Consider the following 25,029-nt stretch of genomic DNA (forward strand, 5'->3'; position numbering starts at 1 on the left):
TTATTGATTATGGAATGTTGATTTTTTTTTTTTTTTTTTTTCAAACTGCTTATCTCGTATTTTGTTTTTAATTGACGCATGTCATTTATAGTTATATTTAAATGTATAAATGACATCAATTGTTATTGGCTAAGATGGTAAGGAAGTAAATCTTGTTTCTTTGAGGTGTAAACGCTTTTTAATATAAAAAAGTATAGATTTCAAAAAAAAAAAAAAAAAAAAAATTCCTCTCCTTACCCAGTATCTATTATGCGGTTATACACTTATACCCCCCGTACTCATTTTCCTTTTCAATCGAACACGCCTCTGTTGTCGATTGATCGGCCGACGGTGAAAAAGCTGAGTTCTTCATAACTCTTTTTCTTTCTTACTCTGCTCATCGCATCGAAAATTGCACCATCATTTTCATTTTCAATTTCTTCTCTAATGGAAGATTAGAGATTCTCTCTCTTCTTCGCACTCATTTCAACCTTTTTTCTCTCTCCTCATTCTACCTCGGTTATGGCTGATAATTCCAAGGACGACCTTCTTCAGCTTGTTAAGCGCATCAGTGCTTATCTTACCTTTAAAATGTCCAATTTATTCACCATCGCTTCCCAGAAATTGGTACCAATTTTTATTGATTCTTGGATCTGATAACAATTTGTATTTGTTTTTCATGATTTCTGACTTTTCTTAGCTTTAATTTTGATTGCTTTTTGGTTGAATTGTTGAATTTTGCTTTCAATTGATTATTCTTTCAAGCTTATACGTTTAGATTTTGGTGATTGATTGATTGATTAATCTTTTAAGCTTTAAACCTTTGAATTGAACATGTTGAATTGAATTGCAAATTTATCAGATTTGAAAACCCTTTTAATTCTAAGAAATCTTATATTTTTGTGTGTTGTGTTTGGAACTAGGATTTATTTTCTGTTGGTGCTCTTGCTGGACTTGCTATTGCTATTGTTTTTACGTGGAAAGTATTTCCAAGTGCCCCACAACCACGGCAACCAAAGAGGCAGCCTACTAGAGCTACTACTTCTTCCGGTGCCAATTCGCAGACGGTTACCTTAGACCCTTCTGGTGCTTCGGCATCATCAGAGGATTTGAGGGCGCAACATGTCGTCGATGATTTCTTTCAGCCTGTAAAGGTATGACTGTCCAGATTGTCACCGTGGAACCATTTTCTTTAAAATTTTACTGAATAATGTCTTCCTCTTGCTTTTCAGCCAACATTGACGCAAATTGTCAGGCAGAAGTTGTGTGAAGGGAGGAAGGTAGATACTTTTTCCTCTTAGATATTCCACGTTTAATATGTTTATGTTTATATTGAATCGTCGGAGTAAAGATATTCACATATAATGTCCATGAGTGTTGCCTAAACATTCTCTTAGAGCCTCAGTTTAGAAGAATGTATGTTATTATATTACTGTATTAAACGGAAAATTTATTTTGGTGTACTTTTTTTTTTTTTTTCTTTCATTAACTCTTATAGTGTGTTTGGATAGAGAGTTGGGAATGAAAAGAAGGGGTGGGAAGGGATGGGGAGGGGATGGAAGAAAGATTAATATCTTACAATTTAATCCTTCTAATTCCCTTCCTCTCTAGTTTGTTATCCAAATTAAAGATATTTCATCCCTCAAATTCCCTTCCTTTTCTTTCCTTTCCCTTCAATCCCCCTTCAATCCAAACAAAGTGTTAGTCTCTTACAGCCTCATTTGAGAAGAATGCATGGTTTTGTTGCTTTGTTATGTTTTTGTTGAGAAAAGGTTTTGTACTATCTCTGTTTCTTATTATTTGCAATAAAGAAATATTTTGTGTCACAAATAATACCCTTTGTTGCAAATTATAGGCAATGCAATTAGTGTTATAATTAAAACAATTTTACAAAAATTTCAATCTGCCGATTCTTGTTATGCCTGTTAGATGGACCTTTGCAACACCTTGGTCACTGTGAGCGTAGCCACAACCATGATGAACCACGAATAGACCACTGAAATTAATTTTGTAATTAAAATATATGTAATGTCATTATTATCATTATTTGGGTTATATTAATAGGTAATTCAAAATCTTAGTCTTTTTATAGCAAGAATTTTTACCATGTACTCTTGAGGCTACAAGGAATACCTATACTCTCATAATCAACCTAAAATAGATTAAGCACGAGTCCATGATTATATTAATTTAATACACCTTCACCATCACACCACCGTACCATTACCACCATCACCCACCTTTACCAGCAGCCCCTTGCCACCCCACCATAAAATACATCCAGCCACCCCTTGCCACCCCTCCCCTCAAGCACCCAGCAGGCCAGCAGCCCCTTCCTTCCCTCAAACCACTCAGTGCACCATCCCCACCCTCGAAACCCCCCTCCTTGCAAAACCCTAAACTGCCCATCCCTCTGCCCTTGAAATCGTCATCAACCCCTTCCCCTCTCCCCGAATCCCTTTTCCCTTCCCTCTCTCCTTCTCGCACCTCTTTCAGGAGGGATACTTTAAGGTTGGTTCAGGGTTTTGCAGGGAGGGGGAGATACGACTGGGTTGTTCGTGGAATGGGGAGGAGCGCGGAGCGCCATGGTGTTTCAGGGGTGGGGGAAGTGCGACTCAGTGATTCGGGATGAAGGGGAAGGGTGGCAACATATTTTAGGGAAGGGAGGAGAGGCGGGAGGGGTGACTGGGTGTTTAGGGGGAGGGGGAGGGGGAGGGGGAGGGGGAGGGGCGGGGTGGTAAAGTGGTGCCTGGGTGATTTCAGTGGTAGGGATTGTGGTGAAGGTGGTAGTGGTAGTGAGTGTGAGGGTATGGTGGTGTGGTGGTGAGGGTGTTAATTTTGTTAGAATTATTAAAATGAAGATAGATTGGGGAAAGATTATAATTTTAATGCTATTTAAGAGATTTTTGAAAAAAAAAATTGCTACCAATGAGAATGCATAAATGTATATTGCTACCAAATTGAAATTCCAAAACATAAAATACTCCCTCCTTTTTTTTATAAGCTAGAGTTACTATTGTCGTCCGTTTTTTTTATTATTATTTTTTTTATAAGCTAGAGTTCCAGTTTTGGAAATATCTTACACCTTAATCATTTCTTTGTCCACTAATGTCCCCACTCTTTCTTACTTTATCATTTCTCACTCTTCCAATGGTCCCCACTTCCCCTAACACCACTTAACTTTTCAATAAAATAATAACCTTATCTACCCCACTAACATCTTATTCTATTTAACCACTTAAAACTCCACGTAATTTCATCTCTATCCTATAAAAAAACGGAGGGAGTAATACCCTTAATGACGATGAAGAGTAATTTTGTCTACACAGCACTCCCAACTCTATGTTCTACACCCCATTTAAGGATTAATGGTAAGAAAAGTGAGAAAAAAAAAGTTGTTTAGATGGGAAATGGGTTGCATTGGCTATACACGCATATTGTGGGAAGTGTTTAATAAGTTAGCTAACAAAATTGATCTCTGTATGCTGTCAATGGTTTATGATAAAAAATAAAGTTGTTCGGGATCCCTAAACGCATTCTTTCCTCTCATGTGCGTGTGACATATGAACTTCCTTGGGCTTTAGTTTTAAATTATGCATAACAACATAATCCTCTTATTCGTTGTATGATAGTAATCCTTGCCTTGATCTGTGTAGGTGACCTGTTGTTTGCTTGGTGTTGTCCTTGAAGAAACAAGTCCTGAAGAGCTTCAGGTAATTATATTATTTTAATTTTTCTGGTCTTTGGATGAACTAGTAAAATTGGTTGAGTACATTCTAACTCTCCCCCCCCCCTCTATTGTGCAGTTGAAAGCGACAGTTAAATCCTCTGTTTTGGAAGTGTTGTTGGAGATTACGAAATTTTGTGACCTGTATCTCATGGAAAGAGTTCTTGATGATGAAAGCGAAGTATGTACACCACTTGTGGAAATCCCATTGTGTCATGATGCTTTAGATCTTTTTTCCTTGACTTTACTTTCTTTTAACATGTTATTTGCTTGTGATATTGAGTGAGGATCATCATTTATTTGTTCTTAATTAAATTCCGAAGTCTATGCTAAAATCATGGCCATTATTGATTTCTCCCTCCCCCTTCCACACCCCTCCTCTCAAGAGGAAACTTGTTACTTTAATGTATAGATAGAGGATCAACTACTTTTGGACATATCAATATGCATAGATAGAGGATCTTAATAGGTGTATTTATTCTTAATTGCATACTGTGACTGTCTCTGCCTCATCTTGAAACTAGATCAATATGCATGTAATGTGTGCTTTAAATTTCTAAAAGTAACTATTTTAAAAGAGTTAGTGAAAGCTAAGGGCATATTAGGTATATCATGTGGACACCACTACCTCACCCCCTGGCTTATACAATAAAGATAAGGATCAACGTTTTCTAGGTTTAGCAATAGCTATTTTAATTCTGGATTTTTTATTTGACAGTACACCTATAAAGATAAATACTAAGAACTTTTTGGGAAATAACAAGAATGGAGAAAGGCGCCTTATATGTTCAATCTATCTAGCTCTTCTAACTTTTATCATCCATGTGATGGAGAGAAATCTCATGTATGTATGTATCCTGTATTTGTGAAATTAAATATTTTCATGATTCTATAGACAATTCTTCTATGCTATTTGTTTAGTGTTTTCCCAAGTCTAATTTTTCATAAAAGACAGTATTCAACCGATTACTGCCCTGTTCCAGTCATGATTTTTTCGTCCAATGTTTCACATGTGATTGTTTATTGTTGCTTTCTTTATGTTTTGCTGGTTTTTATCTATGCTGAACTACATCTAGAGATGTTTGATTTGGCAATCACCTTTTTATTTTGGTTACAGAAAGTGAAACTACTTGTAGTCTTCTAAATCTGTTTGCATACAATTGCTTCTATTATTAATATACGATCCTTGTTGATAAATGTGAATGAATTATTTCATCATGTCATTAGTGGAATTTATCGCATTTATTATCCTAGATATTTCATGTTTTTTTATTCTTTTGAATCTTTACTAGAGAATTGGTGTTTTCCTGTTTCACTCATTAATTTTCCCCTTTATTTTGCAGAAAAGGGTTCTTATGGCTCTGGAGGAAGCAGGGATTTTTACATCTGGAGGTTTAGTCAAAGATAAGGTATATTTTTGTCTCACAAAAGCTTTATTATGTCTTCTATCAATCTATTTGGCAGTGGTTTGTGGTGTATTTATTGCTTTTTAGCGAGGGGTGATCTATCATCTATCTGCAAATTTTACCTAGCTTGTGAAGATGGATACGCTTCACTAACCATTATATTTTATTTAGATGATTTTCGACTGCCAGTGCTTGTAACAAGTTGGAATGATGATTAATTTTTTATGTGAAACAATAATCGGTAGCCTTGTGAACTTCTAGTTCATTTAAAATTTGCTCAATCTGACACCAAAGAATGTTAAGATCAATTTCCTTAAGGTCTATTATGAGTCTTGCATGTTTAGAAGAAGCCTAATTAGCTCCTATAATTATACTTCATGTGCATAAAAATAAACTCTCAGATTATCTTGCCCTTTTCCTTCTTAATCCCCAAGAGACAAGAATTGGATTGATGACTTTGGCTTCTAGTTAACCATTGAACCATTGTTTGTCAGTCGTCTAATGAATTTGATTGCTAATAGGATCATGGATGACTTAGTTGTTAGTTGAGCGATGTGAGGTGATCCAAAGTCTTGGATAATTAGGCTAGTCTTATATGGTGACTGTCTTCTTATAGATCTGTTGGGGCTATGGTGCTTTTTTTTGGGGTTTTGTAAATGGTCAATATTATATATTCTAAAATGCGGGGTTAATGATGAATGATGTTTCACACCTATATTTAAGCTTTCTTACACACTCAGTGATCTGATATTGATTTGCTGTGAGCCTGTGACATGCTTTTTTGTAATTTAGATGTGTGCAAATGCAGAATCTAGATTAATACTTCATTGCAAGAAGACATGCATGATCCCTAACAATTATAAGTAGTACATAGTTTTAAAAAGTGCACCCTAGGCTCACACAGACAATAGAGCATCCACCTTCTCGGGCACAGCACATTCCAGGAAGTCTACGCCTTCTCATCACTTTATCCAAGGCGCAAGGTGCAGAACCTTTGACATTCTGCGGTGTGTTTGGGTACACCTGCTTTTGAATTTTTGAAAAATCAACATTATTTCAAATTAAATATTCCCTGGCTTCTAAATTACATTAATCGAGCAAGATGCCTTTATTTATTTATTTATTTTTTTCTGGCAATTAGCAAGATGCCTTTATTATTACTATATAATTTAAGACCACAATGGATCCATGAAATTTCTTCTATTTCAACCATAAATTGAAATCCCCAATTTAAAGAAAATGCTAAATTACAAATTGGGAAGTAGTGGTGGCCGACAACTTGTCCACTTGATAGATTGCTAACGAGCCATCCCTGTTAGTGGCCAGCACCGGTTGCTCTAGTGGTTGTCACTGGTTAAGCATTTTCAGGCTAGTACTTTATTCTCCCCTTTCTGTTCTTTTACTCCCTCTTTAATCTTTTTTCTATCATTCTCTCCCTTCATCTTCTTTTTCAGTAATCCTTTTTTTCTTTCTTGTTCAGTCGCTTACATTCACTCTATGAAGATTCTGAACTTTCAGAATTCTGTGCTCCTCTCTCTCTCTCTCTCTTATATGCTTTATAGTGGGCAATTCAAATTTTTATTTATCCACTTATTTAGTCTAATATATATTTGCTAGCATAACTCCAATTTAGGCTCTTTTGATAATATCATCAAGCACCATGAAATCGAGGAAAGGATTGTTATCTTACAACCATGAGTTTTTGGGATGATCCCCACTAGAGGCAACTTGGGGGTGGAGATTCCCTTACCTTCCCCTCTGGCTCCTCCCCACTTCCACTCCCAAGGGGCCTTGCCCGCTTATGTGGCTAGGTTGACCTTTGAGAGGATCTGATCCGGTAGGGTGCCTTCTCCTTCCCTACCAAAAATAAAATAAAATAAAAACTTAAGGCTTGTTTAGCAATTGTATTTTGTTTTCAATTTTCTTTTTTCTAGAGAAACAAAAAGCCAAAAAAGGAAACTAATTTTTGATTCATTATATGACATATATCATATGATTTGGAAAAACAAAAAACTAAAAAACAGAAAACTACAACGATGTCAAACGAATCCTTAAATGTATTTTTATAAAAACAACATTGTAAAACAGTTTGCAGTTTGAACCACAAACACATTAAGTTGTGGTTTTCGATGCAATTTGGTTTCACAAATTTTGGATTCCATAATTAAACCTCAAACCGCATTTTGGTCAAAATTTCAAACCACACGTGGACACTGCAATCTTGAAGCCGCAAACTGCCCAAAAAAACGCTTTGGTTCTCTTTGAATAACCATATATACCGATATTTCAGTGTGACCATTCCCTACTTTCTAGAGTGAGATGAATGGAACCTGTGGATCATCTCCTTAACCCACTTTAAGGCACAACATGCCTGTTGAAGAGCTATGGTAGTAATAGAATTCAAGTGGTTCTCTAGGACGATTAAATTCCTTTTCATGAAATAGAATTTCAGCTTGATGTTGTTGTGTTGGGAGCAATGCAAATGGTATGAATGCCAAAAGTTATGTGAGAGTAACAACTAGTAACTGTTGTTTTTGCGGATATTTGTGTGTGATGGGAGGATCTAGTGTTAAAGCGCAAGTACAAAAAAATTTAGTGTATGTGGACATTAATTTGAGTGACTGAATAGCCCGTCCAATGATAGATAAGAACTAACCTATAACTTTGTAAATAGATTAGATGCATAGAAAATTAGGTTTGAACTCACTGTAGTGGCAGCATTACAAGCTTAATAATCTATCTTGGGCCATTTGGCAAGTGTAAGTGGCAAGTTGAGAGATTGGAGCAATTAGCTAGATTGCTTGGTGGCCTTTATGGTTGAGTTTTGCATAGTTCTTTGCATGGGCTTCTTACATGTTGACAAGACTATAAATGCTCTACTTTAGCTCATTTCCGGTGTTGGGGTCTGATTGGTCTAGGCTACTACTCCAATCTGTTAATATTTGCTCGTAAGACTAATATATCTCCTGATTCTTTTACAAATTTGTTTTTTTCCTCCCTCCATCTAAGATCACGTTCTCTATCCTTATATAACAAATACCAATCTCTACCTTTTTTTTTTTTTTTTTTTTTTTTAAATTTTTTATTTTTAAATAATCCAATTTTCTCTATACTTTTTCACCCTTCTTAAAAGTCGTGTCATTTGCTGACAAAGGGAGTATTATATATATATATATATATATATATATATATATATATATGGATCTGTGATTTTTGAGGTAGATTTTAGGTAGGTGGTTCTTTACTAGTGGTGGTAGAGTTGAGGGTTTCTGGTGGAATTGGGAGGTGAGGAAGTGGGCACAGAGGAAGGGAGGGGTTGTCAACGGCCAAATTTGACGCTAATAGAGGAAGTGGCGGTGGGGGAGATTCAATCTGCCAGAAGTGGCGGTGGGAATCACTTAGTGAGTAGAGAAGAGAATGAAGACAAGGTTGAAGAAGAGAGAGGAAAGAAAGTAATAATGAGCATTGAAATCAGCCTAATTATACCTTATAATGAGCATTGAAATCAGCCTAATTATACCTTATTAAAGTATGAGATTACTCTTATGAATAGTGTGCTGCCAATCATACCCTTCAATATGTGCACATGTTTATCCTCATTAATATGGTACATGTTACTTTGCTTTCATTATAGTTAATTGCTCTTTTATTTGCTTTTATTAATGTTAATTGCCTTTTTATTTTATTTTTTTTAACTATTTAGAATAGTGTATAGACAATTATACCCCTAAAATGTGTTTACATATTTTTCCTCGTTAATGTAATCAACAACTGAAAAAGTTCCCAAACAAGGCTAGCTATGGCGCGCGTGTTAGCCACCCTAGTTCAATATAAAATTGTACAAGGTACAATATCAAATGGAATTTTTGGGACAAAATGGGAAATAAAAATCTAAGCAAGGGTAAATTTGTCCAAAATTGATGTTTTAAAATAGAGTTTCCAAATGTAAACAAAATATGTAAATAACAATAGGGAACGGAGGGAGTATCTTTCAAGTTTAATTCATCCTTAATTAAATTTACCCTTAATTGTTCTTGTCAATAAAGAAATATTTCTTATAAATTACTTTGGTCATATCATATTTGGACTTGTGCAGCAGTAGCATTTAAGGTGTGGTTAATAAATGAGGCTATATACTGTCAATTGCTGAAAATACTTGTGGAAATGGGTTGAGCTGCTTGTCAAGTTGTCAGTGTTAATACGGGGAGTGCTTTTTATAATTTTGCAATTAGGGGTGTTTATATCAAAAAGCCTGCCCTAGGGTGCTTTTTTTGGTGGAGTTTCCTTTATTTTTGTAAATAAATTAAATAAAATTATGCATGTTTTATTACTAATTATGAACATCCTCCATTTGCAGGTTTTGTTTTGTAGTACAGAGATTGGGCGTACATCATTTGTGCGGCAACTAGAGCCTGATTGGCATATTGACTCAAATTCTGAAATTACTACACAGTTAGCGGTAATCACTTATTTTACATTTTGATTTCCATGTACTTCACTTTGTTTTTTGTGATTTATGATGTCATTTACTGGTTGCAGAGGTTCATCAAATATCAGCTTCATATTTCTCCCAGCAGACCAGAACGACTGGCATCAAATGTGTTTAATTCAACATCCCTGGAACATTTCTTTGGATGTGTGTGATATTTGAAAGACAGTAGATCTGCATATGCTTCGTGCTGCTTTTCGTTGTTGCCTTCCTTGCTGTTGTCATATTTGTTGTAGGCTATATTACTTCTCCATTAATTGTGGAGGGCGAGATTTTCTTGTAATATGTGTAGTTTTGGACTTCATTAGTACTCTTACAATGGATATAAAGATCTATTATTGGCCATAAAGCCATAGGTCTGTAATATTGAAAAAGTTAAATTGATGTACTTGAAGTCTGTCTGCCATCCCACAGTTGTCCAACGCTAAAGATTGAGATCGGTTTCCAACTGCATGAATGTTTGTCTATATCAGATCAGAAAGATTCAGATCAGACCAGATCAGAACTTTTGATTATCATTTACTTATTGCTAAATATCGTTAATTGCGTATTAAATTTTTTTATAAAAATTACATATTTAAAAAGTTCATAATGAGACGAATCTAACAAGATCCATTTTGATAATATTTTTCTTTATACATTAGTATTCAAATGCGGTCAAAGTTTAGTCAAATTGTTAAATCAGATCAGATCAGACCTTAAAAAATTCAAATCAGATCTACTTGTTTCAGGTGAAGAGAACAAAGTCCTTAATTACTGAATTGATGAAATTCTATTTTGTGTTTTACCATTGTGGTAATAATCAATGGAATGATGAGCTGTAAATAACATTAATCAGACAAAGCACCCTTTGTTTCCATTTGATAGTCCTTTTTTTTTTTTTTTTTTTTTTTTTGAATAGCTGATAGTCCCATTTATGTGTATCAATGCAAATCTTTAATTGTTTTAATATTGGGTGTCGTGATAATCACTTTTAAGGGCTGCATCTCAGATGAAACTGTATATAGCAACATAAGGCACTTTTGTACTATTTCCTCGTAAAATTTATGATTATACAAGTACTAATATAATTACCAAAGCAGATATTCTCAAACATCCCTTAGGGTAAGTTTAATCATCTTGATTGCAAGTAAAGCATAAATTTATGGCTTAATTTTTCTTCATTGAGAGTACATCTCTAATTTGGTGATTTTTTTTGTGTTGGAAACAATATCTAGCTATAACTTTATCAATTCTTGGTTTTTACCAACTGCATTTTATACTGATCATCATTTTCTGGGCAGTATTTCTAACTTATTGCTTTACTTGCATCTGTCATGTTGGTTTTGTTCATGTATTTGTACCACAATAATTGTCCAATACTCCTAAAAAATGGACACCTGAAATACCAGACGATGTTATTGCAAAACCAAATATAGCCTATGATTCTCTGACAATAGATTACAATTTACACTTACAACTCTACGGTTGATTCTGCAAAACACAAGCAATGTACATAAAATCTACAAAGCACATTCCCCAAACACCCACCACCCCCCCAGCAAAAATAAATAAAGGAACTCTCACCGGTTCCCTTTATAACTTATAGGACTTTGGTTATACAATGGTAATAAGACTCCACAGGAAGCTACGGCAGACATACTGAGAGAATAAGAAGCCATATGAAGGTGCCATATCCTTGTAGACAATTATACATCTATGCCTGGCATGTATCGGTTGCCAGAATTTACGAGCAGGAGAATCTGGACAGACTATTCAAAATGACAGGAGCATATTGTCAGCCACAGAGTTACTCTGAGTGCTAACCATCTGAAGCTAAGGCAAACAGCCAACCTTCATGTTGATGGCAATTTCATAATCATCTGATATGTTCCAGATGTACAATCAAATAACGGGCCAAAACCCTAAAGCTTCTGTGGACCACATTGTACACCAAATATTTCGTTGCTTACATGCTCCTGTAATACAACCGCATGTCAATACAGCCACATAATGTCATCACAGAAAAGAAACAAGAAGATATATTAGACCATATCTAACAATAGCATAATCCAAAACTTCCTTCCTTACAAAGATGAGAATTTAGTCTTCAGTAGCTCCTGGTACTCAGAGGATCATAATCATAAGCATCACCAGCTTTGACAAATCGGCCCTTTACACGCTTCCTCACATCAGCTCTGGCTTTGCGGGATGCATATCTCACTCTTTTCTCAAATCTAATTGGGCAATAAAGAAACAACATTATTAGAATTTTACTTTTTTTCATTTTCTTATTATTAAAGCAGTGATAGCACAATGTAACTCAGAAATCATTGGACAGAATTTTAATACTCCTTCATACTAACATTGATAGTCATTTATTATATTTAAGATGCCAGAAATAAGTTGTCAACGTATCTATGCTATATATGCCCTTACTAAGAGTATATATAGTAAAATCTTCTAATTACATTGATAATTATTAGAGCTTGGAAAATGTGAAGACTAATTGCAGATGAAAGGAGTGTATATATACAAGGAAGTGTTACTTCACAGAAGCAACTTCCAGCTGATGGATATCACATTATACCAATTAATAAATATTCAATGACTAAGACTTAAAGTTGGTATAGCAAGAGCTAAAGTAGTTTAAATAGTCAATCAAATTGAATCAAGTGCAACTCTTCTTCGCAAATCAAAACAGACTTTTACACTCCTTGCCCCAAACCAAAAGTTGACATGTGTGAGTCCCAGGATCCAAAGGCTCACATGCAACCAAACTCAACCAACAACTCAGCTCTTTTGAGGCTCTCAGGTTGCAGGAATTAATACTCTGCTCATCTAACAACCTCCATGCAACCAACCCTTCAACTCAGCTCTGACAAGGATTAAACAAACCCTTCAAACTCAAGGTTAGTCAACCTTTATATATTCCCTTTCTCCATTCCCCTTTCCACTCAATCCAACTCTAAAAATTGTTCACTGTAACTCTTTCCATAAACTTCCCCACTGCGATAAATTCCCCACAAAATTCATTTCACCTCTTTCACTAATAAATCACCTTGATTACAACTTGTGTCTACAAAACAAAGTGAAAAAACATCTAAATAATTCTACTAGATTAGCACTTTAGAAGCTCCATGAGTCCAATTCTTTCCATAGCCCCTCTGAACTCCCACTAATCCACTATGATACCTATTTTCGTGAGGATTTAATTCCCCACTTACTAGTCTCCACTCACTACCAGTGACTTTCTACTTACTATCAACCATTTACAACTTATGATCGCCCCAAATATATAATCCCTTCACTTTGCAAGAGCCATCCACAACTTAAAGCCACCAAGCAGTGTAAGAAACAGCTCAAAATTTGTGCAATCAGGAGGTAGTTAACAGTAGAAAGATAATTTACAGTTTACTATCATGTGAAGCTCATATACATGGAACAATGTACTATTCTCTTCAGGAAGATGATTGATTTGTATCATGTTTTCATAGGATAATCATTTTGCATCAACAATTGAATCTAAAAACTCCTTTATGGGCTTAAATAGGTATCACTCATTCCATTGGCAGTAGCCAACAATGTAACCAACAATCAAAGGTCTGAAGCTCAACAATACTGACAAAACCCAATCCCCCTTGAAGCAACCAATTATAATACCCCCCCCCCCCTCGGCCGTGCACCCCACTCACCTGATGTACTATGAGTACCACATCAAGGCATACACTACTCTCCATCATAAACTCTTCCCCCTCCCTTCCACCTACACTCAAACATTTTTCAATCCCACCACCACTTTCTAAAGCTTGTGTGGGGTCATTTTTATATCCAGGAGTTTTCTTATAATTTTAGCTACATATGGTAATCAAATTCCACTGGGTAATAAATATACTATTAGCTTCAATCCTTTCCAAAAAGAAGCAATTTTATATTAAGATAAGAGAAAATATTTCAAATTTCAATGAAAATAAATTGTAGCTGAATAAAAAATATAAAAAATAAAAAAAATAAAAAAGGAAAAATTGGCCTCAACACTCTGAAGTATGGCTTGGGTGCACCTAGTCTTTGCTTAGTGGCCAAAACACCACAAACTAATGACTTGGGTGCAAAGCTCACCTTTAGTGAGTGTTCCAACCACCATTCTCACCGGGGCCGATGAATTAAATTTTTTTTTTCGATTTGTATGTCGAAAAATGTCCCGTAAAGGTTTCGGGGGTCATTTGACTCTTAAGGGTCTAAATTGAGCTATTAAGATATTTTATAACATACCAAACAAATCATGTACGCTATTTTTTTTTGCTTGTTTCAAGCTCAATTGGACCCTTGCTTGTTTCAAGCTTAATTTGGACCCTTAAGGGTCAAAATGACCCCCAAAACCTTATCGAAAAAACTCACCTGCTCCAGCGAGAATGGTGGCTAGAAAACTCACTAATGGTGCGCTTTGCACCCAAGTCACTAGTTTGTGGTGTTTTGGCCACTAAGCTAAGTACAGGGTGCTGGGTGCACCCAAGCCATACTTTAAAACTATTACAATGCAGATAGCTAGAAGCCAAGTCACTTCATCTAATAACAGTGAAATTTCTATTTTTAAGCTTTTAACAAAATTATAATACCTTAATTTATTTAAGTTATTTATAGTTACAATTAGCACCGATTTCAAGGAGAGATGAAAAGAGGGGCAAGGGGGCCATGTGTGAAACAAAGTATGAAATATAACGTTGAAAGTAAATTTTATGGAAGAAATAAAGGTTGACAAAAGGAGAGTAGAGGTTTATTGAAAACAAGAACAAGGATGAAAAGGGTCATAATCAAGAGTTTTGAAAATTGGGTGATACTAAAGCGATTTTTATATCTTATTATTGTAGGATATTTTAGGGATGTTTTAGGAAAGTCAGCATAGGCATTTGGGAATATGTTACTAAAATTGTCGTACGCCCCAAGATTCTAATAGACCGTGTTATGATACCCAGATCTTTACTTCGCTGGTGCACAAGTTGGAAATCATTGTGGATATAAATAGCATCTACCACCTATTAGACTTTCAAGGCATCCTACGCCACATCATAAATATTGATTGATGTTAAATTGGCTATTAAATGTTTCTCTGTACTTGTTTTCATTCAATTTCCTCTATTTTGACTTCTTCCCCTCTACTTATTATACTTCCTCAGCCCTCCTCCAACTTCTAGCATAAACCCCTATTATTTCTCATCTTCTCTCTCTCTCTCTCTCTCTCTCTCTCTCTCTCTCTTCTGCAGATGGCTTACCTACAAAGATGAGAAAGATGAGAATTTAATCTCTTTCTTATCAAGACCTTTATAATGCAGGTGCTCCTAGTCAAAAATTTGCTCAAATGCTGACACATAGATAAAACTTATTGCATGCAGCTGAATGTCATGTATCTTAAGGCAAATAAACTTTGACTCCATTGGAAATGAACAATTCTCTCAGCTATAGGAAAAACTGCCTACATATGAACGAATCAATTTTAAGTACCATTGTAGAGAATCTTCTTCCTTCCAATAAAAGTTTTTTTAATAATAGATTTGATAGAAATTTCCAACCGCTGTACAAAATAAACCAATTTCCTTTCACTGTAACAAAGTAACCTTCATAACCCTTTTCCCAAAGCCCTGATCCTCAATATCTCTACAAATTTAACAAGATTCAGCAAAATTCTAGACTTCACTTCTCTACAAAAAAAACTAACCTAATGACATGTTATCAGTTTACAAGTTTGCTTCTCTCTTGCTTTAATGACAAGATTTGGTTTATGAAGGACGTTTTAGTGAATTCCAATGATAACAGTCATAGAATTTAAAGTTTTAGAAGCGACATCATGCTATTGCATGCACTTTGCAGCCATAGCAATATGAATTGACCAAAAAGAAATTTACCACTTAATCATTATATAATTGAAAATACACCTTACAAAGCCATTTATAATTGAAAATACACCTTACAAAACCATATAACCATATTTTGGAAAGAATGGAGATGATCAATACAACATATATACTAATATACCTGTGTGAGTTATCTTAAACTTCTTCCATTCCAGAATAAATTTAACATCTCTTTTTAAAGGTCAAAATTCATAAACTTAGATCAAGAATTTACTTATATAATTAGATATAATTGGTCAAAGTACCAGACAATGAGAGAACGATTGTTGCAATTCTATTAATGAAGTATTCAGTTCAATAGTATAATTACACAAGCATCCTTAATAACATATGCTAATGGCTGATGAAGTTACAGAGCAGTGTATAACAGATGAAGCAGTTGCGGCAGCATTTGAATATCCAAAAAGAATGGTCTAGACATAAGAAAATTGCCTTTAAAAGGTCCCAGGTAACTGCTTTTAGTGAGCTCAACAACAGCAATAAACTGCAGGCTCAGTGACAAGGGAACCATCAGTTGAGGTCTGTGTCAACTATCAAGTGTCTTTCAAAATGGAGAACTTAAGGCAAGGGGAGACAAAAAAAAATTGTGGGATTAAGCTTGATTTTCGATCATGAGTTTGTTATGCAAGAAAGAAATGATATGATCCTTTGGGACTAGGTATCTTAGTTTATTCTTGGGGTAGAGATTTCAACTAATATACTCCCTCAATTCTTTTATGTTCTACACAGTTACTATGGATATGCAAGTTGAGAAAATATTGAAGACGAGAGTGGGTGTAAATGTAGATAAAATAGGATAAAGTAAGAGAGAATGATAAAGGTAAGAAAAAGGTGAATAAAGTGTGAGTGTGTGGAAATATGTAATTATAGTGGGATTAAAGAGGTAAGATGGTAAAAGGAGTATGACAAAAATAGTATAATGCAAAGTGAGTTGAACAAAGAAGAACAGACCAAAATGGAAACTGAGCGGAACTAAAAAGAACAGAAAGAGTATATTTTATCATAGTCTTCTAGGGTTCATTCTACATTGTCTCTATCTAATTAGAGCTCTTCTATTTACTTTTTTGTTTGAAATAAGACACCTGGTCCATTTCTAAACCCTTTTGATTTAAGAATAAAGACCTTTTTCTTTATCTAACATAACATATGGCAACAGATAAACAGGGCATATAAACCAGAACTTCAATGAGCAGGCAGTCCAAAGGAATTACTATCATCTGAACTACAACATTAGAACACAATGGAATTTTAGAAATAGAATATCTATCGAAAAAGAAAACCAGCTTTCACCAGATACTTACTTTCGGGCCTTCTTTTTCTCCTTGTACCGCATAACAGCTTCGGTTCGACTGGCGGACTGGATTGAACTATCCGGACAAGGAGGGCACCAGGGTGGCTCTCCAAGTAAAAGCATTGAAGAAGCCCCACAGTCTTGATAATCCCCACCACTGCTTTCTCCAGTAACACCAGAAAAAGATAGATTGGAATGGGCTTGCTTTGCAGCAATACCAGGGTTTGGTTCAGTTTTGACACTCATCATTGAGTCCGCAGAAGCTGCATTGCTGCATGCAGGCTGCACTTGACCGGTGTTTCCAGCAGATGCTCCCTGAGTTGTATCAAAATATCATAACCATCATCATTATTAAGAGCAGATACCTAGTCAAGAACATGCATTGCACAAAGTAATATACATAAAAAGGAATAACAAGTGACAATTCTGACAAAATAAAATTTATCAAACAATTATTGACCAATTTTACATAGTACATGATTTGACTCAATATGTGGTATGGGAACAGGGACATGGGACACTAGTTGCTACGAAAACAGGAGATAAGAGGCCATAAATCACAATCATCACCATTATCATCAATTATTAATTAATTGATCAAAGGATACCTCAATTCAGTTGTAGTTTTGTTTTAATTCACATGTAAGGAGTAACTAGGAGATAGGAGCTACTGAGCTAGGAAGACCTAACGAAGGAGCAGAAGCTGGGAACATGAGAGTGAGAATGAAGGAAAATAAGTACATTAAAAAATGGTTTTATTTCCAGACTTGCATTTTATACAAACTGATTCAACTGCTAATTTATTGACTTTTCATACATTGGAAGGTGACTGTTAATTTATGGAATAATTTATAGCAGGTCAAAGGATTCAGTGCACTTCTTCAACATTTACTTTGAACCATTTGCATGCTAAAAAAATGCCATTTTCGAAAGCTATAAGCCTATAAGGGAAAAGACTTCCTATGAAGGTTAAAAAGTATAGCAATTCGTTCAGGTTTTGTAGCTTGAGCAGCATAATAGGATGCGCTAACAGAAGTATGGAATAAAGTTATTATCTTGCTTCCATTGCATCCTCTATGAGGTTTCCTTTTGCAATGATGTTCTATGAGGTTAGCACACATTTTATTAAATTGATTTTTTTTTTTTAAAAAAAAAAAAAAAAAAAAAAAACCTGACGTGATTTTGGCTAAAAAGGACTGGTAACATAATGGAGTCACAAAGCATTTGTCTAGATTGATAACTAGTTTACATGTAAAGTAGACATATATATAGGTCTGATATTTGAAATTGAATTAGCAAGGCAGCAAGCCAATTGAGCAGAAGTTTATTCTTTTCATAGCTCATTTTTATGTATTGTTGTGTCACTCAGACTTCACATGTAAAGTAAATGTATATATAGGTCTGATATTTGAAATTGAATTAGCAAGGCAGGAAGCCAATTGGGCAGAAGTTTATTCTTTTCAAAGTTCATACTTATGTATTGTTCTCACTCAGACTCTCATACCCATGTCGGACACATGTACATGAGTCAAACTCGGCAATTGAAGTATTGAACAAGAAATTCCATAATTTTGGTCTACAATGGAGTGGCAGAGGTGTAGGGAATCTGACGCGAGTACTTAAGGTGAAATGAAAAGTCCCAGTAATAGACTAGAATAGTAGAATCGCAATAGCTCAGTGAGTAAACTGGCTAGACGAAATGGAATAAAACTAAAATCATCAATCCTATTTGCAACACAGAGACTAATATAAAAAATTTGAAAGGTCCAAAATGAAGCAAACCTCAACACTGAATCCACCCTGGCCCTCAGAATCAGTTGTAGACATGCCTTGTCTTCGAAACAAGCTGTTAATTCCACCATTCTCAAGAAGTTGTTCAGAGTGAGTAAGAGTAACACCAAAGAGCTCATCATAGTTTTCAAAATTTAAGTCAACCTCATCCATGTCCAGATCTGCAAGTGGATCGTCTTCGCAAAACCTTGGAACTCTATTAGTAGGATTAAACAACTGCACACAAGTTCGAGAGAAAAAAAAAGTCACATGCAATCCAGACACTAAACAACCCTGAAACTTTAAAACAACAAAGTGATTGAAATGCAACTAGTAAGATCTGATCCAAAAAAACTCCTTAGGACTCTAACCATATAAAATAAAATTAAAAAATGAAGGGGGGAGGGGGAAGTTTAATTGAAGGACACTGACTTCCCTAGGTTGAGACAGCAATTTGAATTGTAATCAACAAAAAAAGCTTTACCAATGACAATGACAGTTGAATTATTTTCTTATTTAGATTTCATAGTGCCAATGTGATATTTCATACATCTAATATGCATTTAGCAAACTCACTTTCAGAAATTTAAGAGTGATTATTAGCTTCATGACTCTAATCTTGATCCTCAAAGCGGTAACTAGTGAAACATGTGTTCATTCTAAGGAGAAAAGAATGGGAATTTAAACAATCAAGATAAGTTCAAGCAATAATGGTATAGATTTTCCTAAATATCAGATACTATTAGTTTCTTAATAGACAGGTCTTGCTGGGGGCATGGAGCTATACCAATGCCAATGAATTCATTATAATACTAGCAGCGTATAATGTGCTGTTTTGTTTGAATAGATCACTCTCCTAGAAGACTTTGATAACCGAATTCTAAATCTTATTTTGATTCATCGGCATCATTACATTATTGTCTACAAGGTTCTTGGAAAATTTTGGATCAGATAAAGCTGTTGCTGCATGTTTTTCCTTTCCAAATTTCTAATAAAAAAATCAGGAGTTGTGGTTACCTTAGAAGATTCTGCACATCCATGTTGGTCAGGACATTCACGTGAAACAAATTCGGTAATAGATGCAGGTCCATACCAAACACTAGATTTGTTAATATTCTGCAGATCATTCCCAGCCACGACATCCATTGCATCTTGACCATCGTCTTCACCCACAGGATCCACGTTGTTCTTTGCACCACTTTCAGAAATACTCAATAAACCTATACCCTCTGGACATGTAGAATTATCTGAAGGGAGAGGATCCAAGATAAATGACCATATTTTGGAGAGCTCTGCTGCAGATGGGCAACCAGAATAATAACTTATACTTTGTTGTTTATGTAATGAAGAGGTTGTAGACCCATCATGTCCAACCATAAAACAATTCTGGCAAAGAGAAGCTCCTTCATCAATACATCTAACATAAGCAGGTTGAACATTACATCTTTCACAAACAAGGGTCCGAGAATGGCGCTTAGATAGGGCATTTGCAGAATGAACATTCCGATCACAGGATAAGCACAAAAAAGCAGCATCAGACCGGCAATACACCATTGATCTTTGCTCCCCACAATAATCACATATGTATCCCATGGTATCTCCTCTGAAGTTCAATTGATCAATCCAGTTCTCAGCCAAGTTGTGAGCTATGATTTATTCTGTCAGAGAAATTGTGATATTGAAAAACTTGCTTATAACCTAACAAAATCACACACAAAAAAAGAAGAATGAACAAATTCATCAGCAATCAAAATCGTATTTCAATGTATCAAAGTTCCATATAAACTATAAAGGGTCAAAAGGAACAAACTAAACACCTGTTTAAAAAAAAAAAGTTGACATAAATTTTGTTACATCCAAAATAACAACTTGACCCACAACAACAATCCCCACCCAAATAAAAACAAACCAACAACAGATATTGAGGAAATCAGAAAATTATGTTAAAAAATCAGCAACAGAAATTCATCAAGTTCCAGAAATTATAATTTGAATCCAGCAATATGTACTCAGATAATCAGAAATTATGTAAGAAATTCAGCAACAGGAAACTCATAAAAGAAAGATGGGCAACACATACCCAATAACAGGTACTCGGAAATTAAAGCTAGGCAACAAGTACCCAGCAACTGATACTCGAAATGTAAAGCCAGGTTACAAGTACCCAATAACAGGTACATAGAAAGTAAGCCCGGCAATAAGTACCCAGCACAGATACTCAGGAAACTAAAGTTAGGCAACAAGTACCCAACAACAGATAATCGGAAAGTAACAAGTACCCAACAACAGGTGCTCAGAAAGTAAAGCCAGGTTACAAGTACCCAATAACAGGTACATGGAAAGTAAGCCCAGCAACAAGTAACAAACTAAAAGGTACTCAGGAAAGTAAAGTCCGGCAACAAGTACCCAACAACAGGTGCTCGGAAAGTAAAGCCGGGTTACAAGTACCCAATAACAGGTACAAGGAAAATACAGCCCAGCAACCAGTAACAGACTAACAGGTACTGAGGAAAGTAAAATTGGGCAACAAGTACCCAACAATAGGTACTCGGAAAGTGAAGTCCGGCAACAAGTAGTCAGAAAGAAATTTCAAGCAACAAGTAAGCAACAACAGAAAATAAATTTTAATTAAAAACAAAAAAAAAAAACACTATTTAAGCATCAATTGAGCAATAAAATTGTCTTAATTTTGCCATAAAAAGTATGAACTAATACACTTTCTCAGCTTTATAACTTAGAAAAACCTCCTCAAACAAATATCAAATTCCTAAAATTGAATAAAAACAACCTTACCGTACAACATATTCCGATTAATAGCTCAATTTAATCTCTAACTTAAGAACTGATCGGATTAATTAACATCATAAATCAAACAAAAAAAAATTACTACTACATAAAAACTTCCAAATTAAGAACAACAAACAATAGAATCATTTGTAATAAAAAATAAAATCAAGCACTGAAATTTGCAAAATTCAGAACATTATCAAGAGAATCAAATTACAAAAAAAAAAAAAAGAAAAAAAAGAAAAAAAAACATCAAATTATCAAAAATATCAAAAAATGAAAGAAATTACCAGGAATCTGGGAAGAAACATTAAGGCACCAACAAATCTGTTCGATTGAAAATATCTCCAAAAAAATAAATTTTTTTTAAAAATAAAAAATAAAACGAAAAATACCAAAAACACGACTCGAGAGGCTATATATCTCCTCTCTATCTGTTGTTGTGGGTCAGACGTCAGAGAGCAGCTCAAGTTAATAATAATATTAAAATAAATGAAAAAGGGAAAAAATTAAATAATAAGAAATGGTGGACCAATAAAGAAAAAACAAATAGAAAAAAAGAAATGTAAAATAAAAATGGGTGGGGAAGAATATCTGACATAAAGTGATAAAAAGTGCAATAAAAAGGGGGCCTACTTGGGTTCATGCGACAAATAAAAGGGTTAGGAGTTAGGACCCAACCCCTAATGTGATGAATTAATGCTTCAATTTTTGGGTACCCCATTTTTATTTTTATCAAGTTTGGTAAAAGATCTACGTACACGTGGGTTTCACTTAATTGGTATCGTAAATTAATACTTCGTTCGTTCTTTGAGTTAAAGTATAAATATAGTCCATAAATTATTGTATTTATTCACTTTTTATTAGCACTGTCAAAACGGTTTGACAGTTCGATTTCGGTTCGGTTTGAAATCGGTTCGGTATTTAATCGGGTCGGTTTGGAATCGGTTTAATTGTCTCACGGGTCAATTTTGGTTCGGCTTAAATAGTTATCGGTTCGATTCGGTTTCGGTTTATTCTTAAGCGGTTTTAATTCGGTTCGGGTTGTAAACAGTCCGGGTAGTAAACGGTTCGGTGCAGACGGGTTGCGGTTTGTTAACGGTGCGGTGTAAACAGTTTTTATCCCGGTTCAAACAGTTTCGGGTTGGAAACGGTTTCGGGTTAGAAACAGTTCGGTTCTTTTTTGGTTCAGTTTATAACTGGTTCGGTTCTTTTTCGGTTCAGTTTTTAACTGGTTCGGTTCTTTTTCGATTCAGTTTATAACTGGTTCGGTTCTTCGATTGTTTAACCACTTTAACGTTATTCATATCGGTTCCATTTCAAGTTTACTAAATTATAGTTGAATCTGAATTAAAACATAGCCTAATAGTATATTCATGTCACTAGCACACTCCCATCTTTATTTCATTATTACTTACAAAATCAATGTAATCATATGCTTAATAGTCTCTGTGAATTAATTTTATTTATTACGCCTTCAGCCAAGCCTTGGTACTTAATATTACAAGCTTTTTGTTCATTTGGTTTCATCACCTCAAATGTATACATGACTAGAGGCAGTAGTGTTGCTAATAGTTTGAGGCAGGGCATGAGCCTGCTTGTTTTGCTCTTGTTTGTGAACACTGATTATCCTTAAGACCTTAATGAATGATTTGCCTTGCTATTTTAAAAAAAATATTCTAAGATTTCTAATATTTAATCCATTTAATTATATCCCCGTCAAAAAAAAAAATCCATTTAATTATATAAAAAAGTTTGTAAACGGTTCGATTTAGAAGCGGTTTGGTTCATAAACGGTTCGGTTTATAACCAGTTCGGTTTACAATCAGTTCGGTTTTTAAATGGTTCGGTGCAAACGGGTAGCAGTTTGCTAACGGTTCGGTGTAAACGGTTTTTTTGCCAGTTTAAATGGTTTCGGGTTGGAACCGGTTTCGGGTTAGATACGGTTCGGTTCTTTTTCGGTTCGGTTTTCTTTCAGTTCGGTTTATATTCGGTTCGGTTTGTTAACGGGTTCGGTTCTTATACGGTTTAACATTATTCGGGTCGATTCGGTTTCGGGTTTACTAAAATACGGTTCGGGTCGGTTTTCGGTTTCAAAAAAATCGGTTTTTAATCGGTTCGGTTCTCATTTGGGTCGGTCGGTTTCGGGCAGTTAAACGGTTTCGGTTTGAAATTTGACAGCACTACTTTTTATCCATTAATTACTGTTTTGAATGTATATAACAAATTTTAGTAAACAATAATTCCTTTCGAGGGACTTTACAAGTGGGTTGAAAATTGGACTTGGTCCATGTTGAATAAAATGGTAGACATTATTTATGTTGTTTAATTAAAATACTTAGGTTAAGGTGTTCTGTTTTAATTGAACATGAATTAGAAGCAATAAACTCGGTTTAGAGAAAAGAACCTTGGTTAAGAGGAAGCAAACAATGCAGCCCTCTATCGCCCGGTCTGCGCATGGTTTGGGTGGTGCTCGCCTAATCTGCGCGAGGCTGGTTCTGGGACACTACTTCACCACCCGGCCGGGTAGCCACCCACTGCCTTACCGGGCGCGAGAACAGAGAAGGAAAGTGCAAATTTTTTGACCAGATCTAAGTGTCTTCGCCCTACAGGGTGCGAGACTGGATATGGAATTCATGGCTTCATTGCCCGACAGGGCCACCATCGCCCGACCGGGCGCGAAAGACTTTGGATTTCTAACGTTCAGCTCTGCCCGGTCGGGCGGTCGTTGGCCTGGCAGGGCGCGTGTGAAGTCTGGGTTAATTTGACGATTATCGTCAGTTTCCTTCGTGATGTTTGGCTTTGATTTTGTTTCATATAAATATGTTTTATAAAATATGATAAAAAGGTAGATTCAAGGAAAAAGTCGATAATATGTTTTCTTCTTGAAATCCAATTGCAAACACCTAAATTATCATCATCATAATCAAAGTTTTGTTTACATTTGACCACAAATATACTATACACATTATTGTGGTTGTCTTCGTTGTATCTCCTAGTAATTTCGTAATACCCGGTGTGTTTAATCAAAGTCGAAATATTAGGACAGTTATTTTAAATTAAGGATAGCTAGATTGCTCGCCACAGGTAATTGAGTGAGTGTAGCAAAGGAACGATAAGACGTTTTAGGGAAGTAGTCTCCCTGTATAACATATTTTATTATCGAAGACTCTTTCTAGAAAGGAAGATGGAGTACAACAAGTCCCGCTGTGTGCGAACCTCCTTCTTCTTCCTCGTGCAAGTGAGTTGTTAGTAGGTCATTCTGCTTTCTAATTCGTTTTTCTAAGCTAAGGCCATCAGTATTGGTAGGAAGCAAGTTAGTTGAGTAAAAAAGGTTCTATGAGTGGAGTAGTGAAGGTCGCAGGCAACCATCTTGATAAATTTTCTCTTAATAGAGCTTTTGTCTTTTAGACTTAGTATTACTAACCTTATGGTAGTTTGGAAAGCAAGAATGGTTTTTAATTTAATAGGGAATCTATTTTTGATTATTAGTTTAGTTATATAGCAGTGAACGAATCTAAATAAAATTGAGAACTAATCTTCCTAGTTCTATTTAGAGTGTTCGCGCACCGGTTATTGCATTAACACAAGCGGCTAGATAGAGCAATTGAGGAGTGGACTCGTTATTACTTTGGGAAATTGATTTTGTTCAGGAATCAAAGTGTTAATTTTTCCAAGTTCGTTGCAAATTT

General features: G+C 35.3%; 2 protein-coding genes across 3 annotated transcripts; one reads left to right on the forward strand and one right to left on the reverse strand.

Moving 5' to 3' along the window:
• Window positions 1–265: 265 nt before the first annotated feature.
• Window positions 266–10,007, forward strand: LOC145559611 (peroxisome biogenesis protein 22-like). Its single transcript, XM_081621011.1, has 8 exons — window positions 266–606; window positions 903–1,133; window positions 1,212–1,259; window positions 3,636–3,692; window positions 3,786–3,887; window positions 5,050–5,115; window positions 9,470–9,571; window positions 9,652–10,007. The coding sequence occupies exons 1-8, from the start codon at window positions 502–504 to the stop codon at window positions 9,754–9,756; spliced, it is 816 nt and encodes a 271-aa protein (XP_081477137.1). The 5' UTR covers window positions 266–501; the 3' UTR covers window positions 9,757–10,007.
• Window positions 10,008–10,973: 966 nt separating this feature from the next.
• LOC145558449 (zinc finger protein CONSTANS-LIKE 10-like) lies at window positions 10,974–21,778 on the reverse strand. Of its 2 annotated transcripts, none has more exons than XM_081619694.1 (6): window positions 21,628–21,778; window positions 19,568–20,248; window positions 18,563–18,787; window positions 16,791–17,095; window positions 11,672–11,817; window positions 10,974–11,559 (listed from the first exon to the last, which is right to left on the reverse strand). In XM_081619694.1, exons 2-5 carry the CDS (start codon window positions 20,141–20,143, stop codon window positions 11,691–11,693), a joined length of 1,233 nt encoding a protein of 410 aa, XP_081475820.1. In that variant the 5' UTR covers window positions 20,144–20,248; window positions 21,628–21,778; the 3' UTR covers window positions 10,974–11,559; window positions 11,672–11,690. The 2 variants fall into 2 exon arrangements, with proteins under 2 accessions (XP_081475820.1, XP_081475822.1); XM_081619696.1 differs by having other exon boundaries at window positions 19,568–20,208; window positions 21,628–21,776.
• Window positions 21,779–25,029: the final 3,251 nt, after the last annotated feature.

This window comes from Chenopodium album, chromosome 9 (assembly GCF_948465745.1).
Source record: "Chenopodium album chromosome 9, dcCheAlbu1.1, whole genome shotgun sequence".
Classification (NCBI taxonomy): domain Eukaryota; kingdom Viridiplantae; phylum Streptophyta; class Magnoliopsida; order Caryophyllales; family Amaranthaceae; genus Chenopodium; species Chenopodium album.